Raw genomic sequence first — 13,456 nt, forward strand, 5'->3', positions numbered from 1 at the left:
CCCAAAGACTTGTATCTTTGCACATATATTACTGCGTGTCTCTCTAGACAAGTTGCTTTTACAGGGAAGGATGGATAACATAGAGATTCACACCAGGCTAAAACGCAGAGAATAAATATCTGTGGAATGCTCAGCAATCAATGGGACTTAAATATTACCAGCACTCCCCGCAAGGCCCAGGGAACATTATTAAAGAAAGCTAAACATGTTATAAGGTGCAGAGATCAGGAAAGACTGCTAAAAAAAATATATACTGCCTTCAGGCATGACGGGTCACTGTGCTCATGAACTCATGGCAGTTGTGGTTAACTACATAAGACCTGCACAAGAAAAAGCCAGTCAATATTACAGAATGAATGCAGGAGCACTAAAGTCACCTTTGTAAAAGGAGCTATTTATTAGCAGTTGATGCCTTCTGGTAGAAGGGAAGTCAGTTTTCTCCAGAGATAGATTGGCTCCTGATAGATTGACTGTGTCCCCAATGAATGGCTCCACATCCGTGTACATATGGGCAGCATTAACTGGATTCAGTGAGAAACAATAAATTTAAAAGTACATGGAATTGGGAAGAGGATGTACATGGATGCAGATCTGGGGCGCCATAGGGGAGAGACGGTTTGAATAAGATCCTAACACACTGTACATATATATGAAATTTTCAAAGAATAAACATTTATTTTAAAAACTCAAGTTAAACAAAAATCTTGTGAGATTGCCTTTATTAAGCGTCACATTTTAATTCCAACTGGGCATTCTAGAAAACATTTCATGTCACTCAGAGGGGATAACCATAGGAAACAGAACAACTTACTCTGTAGTCATTAGGCATAATTCAAGGAGTCACTGAGGGACAGAACTTAAATCCCTACTGGTCCCCCTTACCAAGTAAATATTCTAAACAAATATCTAACTGGAAAGCACCTGATCATGACAGAGCCACAAGGAGCCTGTACTTTTCAATCCTTTTCATATGGAGCAGGAATTGGGGTGACATATTAGAAGGCAGTGATTCTTTCAGATCAAGCTACATGTTTTCTATGTGTGACATTAATACTGATGAATCACTTATATTTAAAAAGTCAGTAGAAGAACGAGTTAAAGGAGAACACCACTGTATTGGTGACTATAGGAGATGTGTCCAATTGCTGAAGGGTTTCTCCTTATCCTGCTGGCTTCTCTATGAGTTCTTCTGAGATATTTTCATTGCGACTGTCTTGAGCTCAGTGTATTCATACATGCCATGCTCACCCCTACAGAGGAAAGAAAATTGCATATAAACATGATTATACACAAAAATGATTTGGTACAAGATTTTTTTTGCTTATCTGATTAAGAACAATATAAAATATTTTCTGAATACAGAATAGTTCATATAGTTGCTAGCAGATTATTAGGTGTATGGCTAAACATAAATTCTCCAATGGAGAAAAATATTCTTAACCATGTCTTTTATTTGGAAATAATTACGTGCTTGGCTTATTTTCAGATAAGATATCTGCTGTTTACATTACTTTATTTGGCCATATGACTAACTAGTACATAATTCAATCTGATTATATTTTATTGGCCCAATAAATAAGGAGGCGTACGCATCACACTGTACTGTGACTGAAAAGAAACAGAATAAACAACCAGCTTCACTTGAGCCTGCATTCACAATCTGCATTGTCACGGAAGAGGTGAGCAGGAAGAAGATGACTCAGATCCTCCTCCATTCAGGGTTCTGTTCTTCTGAAGCTGTAGTTTTAACAGGAACTTTTTAATCAGGGCCAAACAACCACCTAATCATCATAGGTCGAATTTTTGTTTCTTTGTTTCTTTTTGTTTTCTTTTATTTTGTTTTTAGAATACTTGTATTTTCTTTTAAGGAGGAAAGAAACTAAAGATTGGCTTGATGCAGGATTTTCAGATTTTAGCAGATGTTAGTTTTCTCTATTATTCAATGTTAACAATTCACTTCAAAATTTTTACGTCAATCTCAAGTGATCAGAAGCTGAGTTGAGTCATGTGTACATGCCACAGTAATTATTTGAGTTCTACCTGAGGCCAATTTTGAAAGTCATGATTTCTTTCCTTCTGATGGATGGTTTAATTTATAAAGACTACACTCACCTGTGATCTGCATTGTTTGAATGAGATCACATTGCATGTATATAGGACTATTCCCAGGATCATGAAACCTATACACACACAGGTTTGCTGGTTTCAACATAATTAAATGGTTTGACCCAGTTGTCTAAAGTCCATTAAGATATAGTGTTTTAATAAGTAGTTCATATCAAAGAGGCAGATAACTTAGTCCATAGTTTTGACCAAGTTGCTTTTCATTGTATTTAGGGTTACTGGAACACTGGATGCTCACAGAATTCTATGTGTATTGTCACACTGAGGCTGACCTGAGTCACCTTCCTCAGAAGATGATAGATAGATAGATAGATAGATAGATAGATAGATAGATAGATAGATAGATAGATAGATAGATGATAGATAGATAGATAGATAGATAGATATAGATAGATGATAGATAGATAGATAGATAGATAGATAGATAGATAGATAGATAGATAGATAGATAGATAGATAGATGATAGATAGATATAGATAATTTTAATGCAGACCTCAAGAACATCTACCTCCTTAAATGTCTTCTTAGCTAAGAAAAGTCTATACATTCATGTCTCTGACTTCTAAGTCTTCTGCATACTAATCATCCCCTTGGCTGATCATCAAGTGTTGATTCTGACTAAGCAGATCTGAATGATCTCTGGTAAGCCTGCACATAGCAATCCTGCTTCTCATGACAGACCACCCAATTCATAAAACAGTATGAGACTAAGCTATGTCTGCTTCATCCCGGGTGGCAAGAGATGAGCCTTAATGGAGGTACAGGAAAACATTTGCTATGCTGATTTGATAAATACAATCAAGAAAATAAAAATTTATCTGAGTTTACTATTTGGGATCTTTGGAAATCCTGTATTCAAATTCATTAATTGGGTTTTTCTGCATTTGAAAATAACTCACACCTCCAGAAAAGAATCATTCTAGGTATTTGTCTCAGTAATTCTCTGGGGACATTTTGCAGCAAATGCTTTATTTAACAGATGCATCATAGTTATTAGGTAAACTTCAGCAGAAACATATCAGCTGGAGATAGGCAGCTTTAAGTTATTTAAGAGGTGTATTCAAATATCTTGAGTGCTTTAATATTTATTTTCATTCATCTCAATGTTACCAGTTTACCATTTTTTTTTGCTTTCTGAAAACAGCTTCTATTTACATATCCCATAGAAAATCCTAAAAACAGGCAACAATTTATTTACCAAGGTGGTGTACCTACCATGGCCCTGAATGGGTAGTAGCAGCTTAATTAAGTATAATCAATCTTCTATTGCTTTTCTGCCCTTAGGAAGTACTTCCAACATCTAAAAAACTATTTGATGCTAAATATAGATGTAGTTTACCCCCAAAGTAGTGAAAACAGAACAGTTTCGTGGGAGCGGCAATTCTTATCACAAAATATGTATGTATTGTGATATAAAGTTTAGCTTACAGTTCTCGCCCATTTCCAGACATCTTGAATCCACCAAAAGGACACTGGACAGCCATAGCCAAATAGCAGTTCACCCTAAAACAAAGAAGAGGTGGCTACTGTAGATAATACTGAACACATCCCATAATTTCTAATCAGGAAATTTAAAAATTCAGAAGTCTCCTTAAGAACTCCTTTGTTTTGGTCAAGTATGATCACTGAAATTAAAAGTGACACTATACTCTAAAATGCAGAAAGCATCTATATATGTTACCTAGAAATAAAAGATACAACTATGAGTATGAATTCGCGTGCATGCATGTGTGCACGTGTGGCGCACATGCACACACTCTTAGTTTGAAACATGGCAGAGGGAAGAACAAATATGCCATAAAAGGAAGTGTCTGAGGCTGGGATTTAATTGTTTTTTAATGGCTTATCTGCATGAAGCTTTGGGGTAATCTTGAAGTTTATACATTTAGCAGCCTAAAAATCAACTGTCTTCAGCAATTATATGTGTCAATCCTTATTTCATTTGTTTTATTCATTGATAAATAGTTTAAACTGAAGTGGTGGCAGGAATTGGGCCCATTTATCAGTCTAGTAACCAGTTTTTATCAATATTTTGAAGATGTTTCTAACAAACACAGTAGAAAGTGTGACTATAACTAGAGAGGAAGTCATCGTAGATCAAGGCGATGGGAGAGGGCGATTGGAGCGCAGTTCTGCAGGCTGTGAATAATTATTTTAATACGAGTGCAGAAAGAATAATGTTCTGTATTTTATAGACCTGCTATTGACCTCTGACAGATGATTGGTAAAAATACATGGGACACAGTAAGTCTTTAGCAAATGTTGAATATGAACATACATGAGTTAATAATGCTGAATTTACTAGGACTTTTATCATAGAACAATCTCTGTTGATCATCGGTTATACTAAGTAGATGGGACTTTGATTAATTTCCTTTAAGAGACTTTGGAGGAAATGCCATGATAAGAAAAAAAAAACAGGCTTTTAATGATGATTGTGTATTAAGATTTTACAACATTTTTAACATGTTTCATTAAGGAAAAAAACCTACACTTAGAGTAAACCCCAGAGACAGGGTGATTAAGATTTCTGATTCTCAACCGCATCCCTCATTTGGTTGTTCACATAAATTTTTCATTCATCTAATTTATGTGCATGAGTGTGTATATATGAATGTGTGTGTGTGTGTGTGTGTGTGTGTTTGTGTGTGTGTGTGTGTGTGTGTGTGTGTTTAAGCGCTCATGGGGAAGATACATGGAGGCCAGAGAAGAGATGAGGGTAAAGTGTTCTTTTTTCCTTTTTATCAATTACTCTACTATCACTCAGGCCCACCAATTTTGCTAAATTGCATAGCCAGTGAAGTCCAGGGATTCTTCTGTCTCAGAGCACAGTGATAAACTTCCAAGCACAGTCCACCATATCTTGCTTTTATAAGGAAGCTAGAATGAAACTCAGTTTCTTACACTTGCACACCAAGTACAATCCTTGTTGAGCCATCTCTCTAGCCCCATGTTACAAGTACTAAAGCTCTCGGTGATACAGGCCTCATACTTCTCTGAAATTCAGGGAATGAGAAGTGTTTCAGTTTGAGGGGTTTTTTTCTCATTTTTTTATTAAAAATTTCCATCTCCTCCCCTCCTCCTCCCCCGTCCCTCCCCTCCCTTCCACCCATACCCCCATTCCACCCCTCTCCAAGACAAAGAGCCATCAGGGTTCCCTTCACTATGTTAAGTCCAAGGTCCTCCCAGCTCCCCCTAAGTCCAGGAAGGTGAGCAACCAAACTGACAAGGATCACAGTGAGCCCATCCATGCTGTAGGGTTTTTTCAATCTATGGATTATTCACATAGGCTTTACTGGTTGAAAATCCATATTTGAAAATACAAAATTTAAAATACCCCAGAATACAAACAGTCTTAACATTATGTTGGCATATTTCATAGCATTATGGATTTGTCATTTATGTCAAGCTGGCTAAACTCATATTAATACAGACACATGTGGAGAAGGATGTTTTAGAGCGTATAGCGCTCACTCTGCTATTTGTTGTATGCTCTTGATATGTTGCTAAATCTCAGCAAGCTCCCGGTTTTGATCACAGACAAGGTTAGAGATAACAAAGAGTAGATGTTGAGTGAGATAAAATGAGGAGTGGAAGGAATACATTACAATTTCGAGTCAATAATTAGATGATGACTCTCACTTTCATAGGAGGAAAAGGTATTTCAGGTGAACAAGAGGGTCATGAACAGCCTTGTTTGTCCCTTGGGATGCTTTTCAGTGCTTAGTTTTCTTTAACTGGACTAGGGGAGAGAAAAAAAAAAACAGCTTGTGCTGTTTCCATGACTGAGGGAAGGGAGTCTTGATGAGGAAAAGGTTGCTGAAGAAATAGTTCATTGAAAAAGGATGATGGGCAAAATCTCAGTTTGAGAGGCACAGCCTGATAATTTGTATTAAAGTTAAATTACAAAAATCAAAAAACAAAGTCAAAAGCTATAGAAAGGGCTGGAGAGATGGTTCAGTGTTAACTGTCTTTGCTGCTCTTACTGAGGACTTGAGCTGGGTCCCAGCACCTATATCCTATGGATTACAACAATCTACGACTCCAGGTTCAAAAGGTCGGACACTCTCTTTTTGCTTCTGCATGTACCAGGCACTCACGTGGTGCACAGACATACATGCAAGCAAAATACAAATGCACATATATTAATTTAAAAACTAATTAAATAGCACTAAGTCTATGGATGTAGACCTGTGATCCCAGCCTCTAAGAAGCATTTTGCAGGAGGATGAGAAGTGGGCCACAGAGTAAGTTCAAGGCCAGACTGAGAAAGTGAGCTCTTATCTTGTATTAAAAAGTATAAAACAGACTAGGATAGAGCTCACAAGTAGAACATATGCTCAGCTAATGTAACACCATCAGTCAATTTCAAATATGGTAAACGATAGTAACAGCAATAACGTCTAGTGTATACAAGGTACTAATATGCATTATCTAATAAATAGTTGATTATAATAGAATTTTACTTTCATATTCCTGTTTATATAGCAGAGTACCAAGTGCCCTAGCACTATCTAATAATACATATATAAATCAAACAGGCATAAAATGATCAATATTCTACATAAATAATTTGTAAAGCTGAAAGACGATAATTTGTTTTTATTTTTTATGTATAGAAACTATATTTCTAGCAGGTCAGATAATTTCTAGGAAAGTTCAAGTCTAGAGGAGGGCAACTCAGCCTGCCTATTTGGCTGATACAGGAAGGGCACATCTTCCTTCAGATGCACTTACCACACTACCCCGGCCTGCAGAGCAGAAGACACAGTGATGGCCTTGTCCAGGTCTTTTGTGAACACTCCAGCTGCCAGGCCATAGGAAGTATTGTTCGCTCTCTTGATCACATCATCTATAGATTTAAACTTCATGATTTGTTGCACTGGTCCAAATATCTACACAAGAATGACACAAACACAGGTTAACACTAATACACACTGCATATGCTTTAAATACACTTCCTATGCTTTCTTAGAAGCCATTCTCCATGGGCTAAGATGTTGTCTCTCTTTTCAGACCTATGTTGTAAGGATAAAAGCAGATAGCCATTCATGTGAGCCCAGAAACATGCTCTGATTGTGTGTTTCTTTTCTCTATGGAGCAGACAGCAGTCTTCATGGCTGTGTTTATTCTTACACGATGTGGCTGAGCTTCCCAAAATGTAAGGTCCGAAGAATAAATCAGGAAATGCATGATTTCCTTGCAAATGTTTTAAATCGTAAGCCTAGTTTTCTTCAAAATACTGCACAAGACAAGAAGACAAAAAAAGCAATGCTTTGCTCTGAGAGTAACAAACAGACAATGATTGAACAGTGTTTATGCCTTGAATACTAGTGTGTCATTGATTTAAATATCATCCATTTTATTATATTTGGAAAATTTTGTAATTATAAAAATTAGTTAAAATAACACAAAATTTTTATTGAGATTCTACTAGTCACCCAACCATGTATAGAATTACCAAAAAGTCTAAAAGGATTTATTGCTGGAAACCTAACTCCAGAAACTATACTAACCAAAACCTCTGGCAATAGTTCGAGTTACAGGACAGGGAATGGGAGTCACAATTTGTCTAAACCAGGATAAGCCAGTATTTCATTTCTATTGGAATCTAGTTAGTAAAACCCACACACAACTCAGTCTGTATCTCATCCCCCCTCCGAGGTAATAGGAAACACCTGGATTTTCACATGGATACAAAAGTACTATATTTTGGTAAGGTTATTTATCAAAATTAAATAAAAGGCTTTTCTGAATGCTAGTACAATTTTTTGGGAAATATGAACATGGGTTGGCAAAACCCCTCAAGCACCAAATGGTTTTCTGGTTCCAAGTCAATTTGAGTGCCGTGGGGCAGTTAGAGGCCACTCCCTGAAGGGTAGGGGCAGACCCTGGGGCCCTAAATTCTCTCATAACCCTATAACTGGGTTATAGGAATGCAAACACTGTCAGTGGGAAGCAGGTGGTGCAGGAAGACAGGGGTTTGCTCAGAGCTGCAGTAACTCAGCTGACTCAGTAAAAGCTCCGGTTCCTATTGTGAAGCAACAAATGAGATATTCCAGTGAGCCACGATAGGAGCACAACAAATGTTTCCTTGAATGAAGATTATTTTCTGCTTTGTTGTCCTTTGTAGAACTGTTAACCAAAATCCATAAGAGCAATAGGTCTGATTAAAGAAGCATTGACCAATAAGTGCAGTAATGCAAATGCAGTTGAGTACTGAATTGATGCAGATGTTCTAAGTGTGTTGCATGGTCCACATACATTTGATTTTTATTTCTTTTCTTTATTTTATCTCCCCACAAAGCTGAATTGTCCCCCTTTCTCTTTATTTGTTTACATTATGGAGGTAAAGAACATAACCTCTCAGATCCTCTGCCATATCAGGGACATGTGTATAGATGCATTGAAGGCTGAAATTATGAATGAGTGTTTTTGAGTCACTGTATCTTCCTATTTTAGTGTAGTACATGGCACTTTCATTGTCCAGGGAATTGCTCTTATCTCAGCATATATTAAAAGCCCTCATATTTGTGAAGCCTATTAGCTACCATTTTAATCACAAACTAGTTCCTCTTAATTATATGTTGAATATCTGAGCACCGTCTTTATTGATGCTACCTAGATTGAGCTCCCCAGGACTCATCCTCACTTCTCTTACATAGCCAGTCCACCCTGTCTCTGTTGGTTGACTTTTTTACGTGAATAATATAGATAATGCAGTGGATGCTGTTCTGTGCCTGGCATTTGTATCACAATATGTCCACATTTTTTCCTATTTTTACAAAGGACAGAGTCATTTTCCATTCCTTTAAGACTGTAAATTAAGCACCTACAAAAGCTGTTGTGGACTTTTTTCTGGGTTTGATATTACCTAGTTGTAGCCCATTGTACTCCTCACTAATTAGTCTTGATCACAAGTTACTTTAGACTTTATCATCAAGCATTTTAGGGGAAAGCTATTCAAGGAGCTGAAGATTTTAAGGGAACATACAGGTTATGCACAGAAGAACATGACAAGCCCAGAAACAGAAACAGGTAGGACGATTACCTCCTCTTTGGCGATGCGCATCTCATCGGTAACATTGGAGAACACTGTGGGCTGAACAAAGAAGCCTTTGTTCCCCCAGCGTCCACCACCACACTCCAGTTTGGCTCCTTCTTTCTTGCCACTCTCAATGAGATCAAGTATTTTATTATGTTGCTCTTTGTCAATCTAATTGAAAGAAATCACAAGAAAAAGTGGCACTAAAGATAACATATTGCAAATGAAGACTTCCAAGTGCCCGGATATTCATAACAAATGCAGTGTTTCAGAATAGGTGACAGATACTCATCTAATTCTTCGCTATGTTTTTTTTTTCCCATGAATTAGGAAGAAAACCTTAAAAATGTTTACGTTTATTGTAGTTATGTAAGCACAGAAATTTGGTGACATGAGAATATAAGAAGGTTTCATACAACTGCTGTTTATTCACTTTGGAAGAAAAACATGTCAATGATGGAACACATTTGTCTAGAATCTTAATCCTGAGTGAAATAAAAGAGTTAAATGAAAGAGGACTTTGACCCAGTTTCTGTGGGTATACACCTTGAGAAGCAGATGCTCTTGACTGGAGAAGACCACGAATCTTCAGAGATAGTTATATGTTGGGAGCAGTGAGACCCCAGATCCTGAATTTCTTGTAATCCCCTGAGCTGAGTGCCTACAGCTGTTCTGAGCACGAGACCTTCAGGAGTTCCTGATGGCAGGAGAGTGGTTTCTGGTGGGTTTGGCTGGGGCGTGGGTATCTCTATATAATCTGCCCCTGAACACAATAAAGGGGGCATTCTTGAGGAATTCAAGGATGACCCATGTCTCTGTCTCTCTGTCTGTGTGTGCGTCTGTGTATTTTAACCTCCTGCCCCTTGCCCGAATCTCGTGAACTGGGTTCAAGTGCACAGAGCGCAGACACGGGGGCGCGGTGCACGGCAGTTATACAAGAGCAAAAGTTTAATTTGGGTGAGAAAGACAAAGGCATTCATATTTACAGTTGATGCAACTACACAGAGGAACTCAGAGACCCCATGGAATGTCTAGCTTTTGATAAATATAAGGAGAAGCTTTTCTGGTCCTACCTTCAAAAACACTCATGATATTGTTACAACAGAGAAGTTGAGGATCCTGCAGAGGGTTGGAGAGTGCTCTATTGCTTATAGAATGGCAAATGAGATGAAGGATTTGATTATGAGGTAGAATTTACAGATATGTATACATTTACAGACTAAAAAAATTGTAGAAATTAAGAATTTTATCAATTAAGTGCAAGAAATAATAGTATTTTAAAATTTTCCTTTCTTTTTGTGTGTTATGTGAATGCAGTGTGCAGGTGTGCATGTTTGCATGCATGTATATATAGGTAGGAGCAAATGCATGTACATGTATGTGCACTCGCATATTGAAGAAGTGTATACAGGTGCATACCATGTATGTATATGTCTGTGGATGCCAAAGGTTGACACTGAATGTTTTCCTCAATCGTTTTCATTTTTTTCTACTGAGGGAAGCTCTTTCACTGAACTCAAAGCTCCGGTCAAACTAGTCAGCTTTTATATGGGTGTTAAGAATCAGAACTCTGTTCTTCGGGTTTATGTGACAAATATTTTATGTGCTGATCAGTCTCATCAGCCCTTCTTTCTATCCTTATTTCCCACACTGGCTCCTAGAATGTTTCTAGATAGAAAGAAAAAAATGGCCAAGACAAAACAGATTGATCTTTGCTGTTTGAAGTTAGATTCATTAAATCACCAGATCAAGATAATATCAGCTCTCAGTGAGCATGAAAAAGAAATTAATCTTACTTAACCAAAATAGGATCTAAAAAGATTAGTCTTACATCCTAAATACTTGCCTTTCTAATGTTTACTCACCTGAGGACCTTGATTTATTCCTGCATTTAGAGGATTTCCAAGAACGTACTTCTTAGCCCGCTCAACACTCCTTTTCACAAACTCGTCATAAATTGACTCCTCAACAAAAAGCCTGGATGCTGCTATACAAATCTGACCCTGATGGAAGAACACTCCTTGGTGTGCAAACTCAACAGCATTGTCCACTGCAAAAGAAACATTCACAGGAGAAAAAGAACATTTGCTAAAGAATACACACACACACACACACACACACACACACACACATGCACACACCATAATTTTCAGATGCAATATGGTGATAGGAAAAACGATGAATCATCTGATGAAATATAAATTCAACACATTACACTGCATGGAAGCCAGAAAACAATAAACCTCTTGATCCTTTATTTACCATGGAAATAATAACAACAAGGGAACTCTGACAAGATGGTGCCTGTTACGACTTCTGAAGAACATACATTTGATTAGAAGATAAAATATCATTACAAATAACTTTACAACTATTTCCATTTAATAATTCTTTAGTCAATTATGTTTCTTTTAGGTGTCAGCTTTTAACTAATAGGAGAAAACTGAATTATATATTGCCTTTAGTAATTTCAAACATTACTGAACACTTTTCTCAGTAAAAAAGCTGTCTTTCTAAAAGTGACATTCAAACAACTAAAACTCACTACATGAGAACAATTCGCCCTTCCACCCTTACTCCAGGAAAAATACTTCTAAAATTTAACTAAAGCCTTAGTCACACAAGCAAACTGAACTCATAATTTAGATGGTTCAATGTGCCTAGAGTTTTATAGAATATATTTAATTCTATACAAAAAGATGTGGATTTTTGAGGTGTGTGTGTGTGTGTGTGTGTGTATATATATACTTTTATTTTATAAATAAGGACTACACAGTTCATGACTGTAGAACCCGGGTGTGAAACTGTGAGCTAACAGTAGTTGTTGAAAGTGCGGTGAGGAGAGGTGACAGAGAGTGACAAACTAGTCATCTTGTTAACCAAGTAGTAAGTCCTAATATTTCTAGTACAGATCACAATAGTGACAACAGCGAATTCCATGGAGCCTTTGTTTATAGCCTCATTTTAAGTATGAGCTGAAGAAAGATGGGTTAAAGGAATTCTTGACCAAAAATCTCAGCTAAGTCGCTACTATTTAGGAAGTAACATAAGGATTTCATTTGGTAATAAAATCATAGTGATCTGAATCATCATTAATAGGGTTACATCAAAATGACAAACTTAACTACCCTTGAAATGGAAAGAGAGAGATAAATGATTTCACAGGTTTAATTTTCTCTGGCTCTCTAGAGATGATGGTCCAGAGTGAAAGCAGAGGAAAAATAGGAACTTGCTGGCTACCATAATAAGATAATTTTGGTTCCAAATGTCTCAAGTATCTTGTGTCCTCAATACAATTAAAGGTATGGAATTATCAAAACTGCATCATATATTCTAGATGCAGCCCATTTATACTACCTCAGATTGACACTGGGAAGTAGGAATCCATGTCAACCCAGGACAGAATTCTCTCTGTGTTTATCAGCTGTGTGCTATAGGAAAAGTTTGAAAGTTTTGCAGAATCATCACAGACTCTTGTCAATTCTTTTTTACTTTGAATTTACTTGTACTCCAGTTGACTGTGATATCACCAGACATCAGGAGGAAGAAGGTAAGACACTAGCACTAACAAGGATTTGTACTCACAGTCAGCATCTGCAAACACAATGCAAGGACTCTTTCCCCCCAGCTCCAGGGTGACTCTCTTCAGATTGCTTTTCCCTGCAGCTTCTTTGATTAATTTGCCAACCTGAAATCAAACATTGCAGAGGAGGAGGTTTAGTTTGTTTTTGTGTGGATAGGTTGTTTTAATACTTTCCATTTATAGGACATTTGAACAACCATTTAATTTTATTTGGAAGACACAAGAAATTATTCATGGGCAGATATGAAAGCTGTCTTTATGTGTGGATGGGTAAAAGATTATTTTCATTTTTGTCAGAATGTCCTCTCTGTATTTGATCAGAAATACCCCCAAGCACCTCATGTATTGACTTCTCATCATTTTACTGACATTCAGAGAATTCTGTCTAGTCAAAATAGTAGTCTGTCTATCATCTAAATATCAACCCTCTTCCTCTTTTTATATACCCTCCCAGCCTGGACTGCCTCCAGGTTGGTCCCTTACTTGGGATCAGCTCTTGGCACAGATCCTCTTTGAGCCTTGTTCTAATGAGAAGAAAAAAATGATTCTGTTCTCCTGGTCTCATAATACTCATAAAGATGTTTCTGAGTCAGCCTCAAATGATGTCATGTCTATCTGTGTAAATCTCATAAATACCCAGTCACCACCTAATTCCCCACTTATTGATCACAGCGTCCTCACTCATTATTACCCTCGCTTCCTC

General features: G+C 37.2%; 1 protein-coding gene across 1 annotated transcript in view; it reads right to left on the reverse strand.

Moving 5' to 3' along the window:
- Positions 1–702: 702 nt before the first annotated feature.
- Positions 703–13,456, reverse strand: part of LOC119814113 (aldehyde dehydrogenase, cytosolic 1) — a 35,619-nt gene continuing 22,865 nt past the window's right edge. Inside the window, exons 8-13 of the mRNA XM_038329452.2 lie at positions 12,756–12,858; positions 11,036–11,220; positions 9,177–9,341; positions 6,863–7,020; positions 3,554–3,628; positions 703–1,250 (exon numbers count right to left, since the gene is read on the reverse strand). Of these exons, the coding sequence (XP_038185380.1) occupies positions 1,178–1,250; positions 3,554–3,628; positions 6,863–7,020; positions 9,177–9,341; positions 11,036–11,220; positions 12,756–12,858 (759 nt within the window). The 3' untranslated portion in view covers positions 703–1,177. The remainder of the gene's footprint in view (positions 1,251–3,553; positions 3,629–6,862; positions 7,021–9,176; positions 9,342–11,035; positions 11,221–12,755; positions 12,859–13,456) is intronic.

Source organism: Arvicola amphibius, chromosome 1 (genome assembly GCF_903992535.2).
Source record: "Arvicola amphibius chromosome 1, mArvAmp1.2, whole genome shotgun sequence".
Taxonomy (NCBI): Eukaryota; Metazoa; Chordata; class Mammalia; order Rodentia; family Cricetidae; genus Arvicola; species Arvicola amphibius.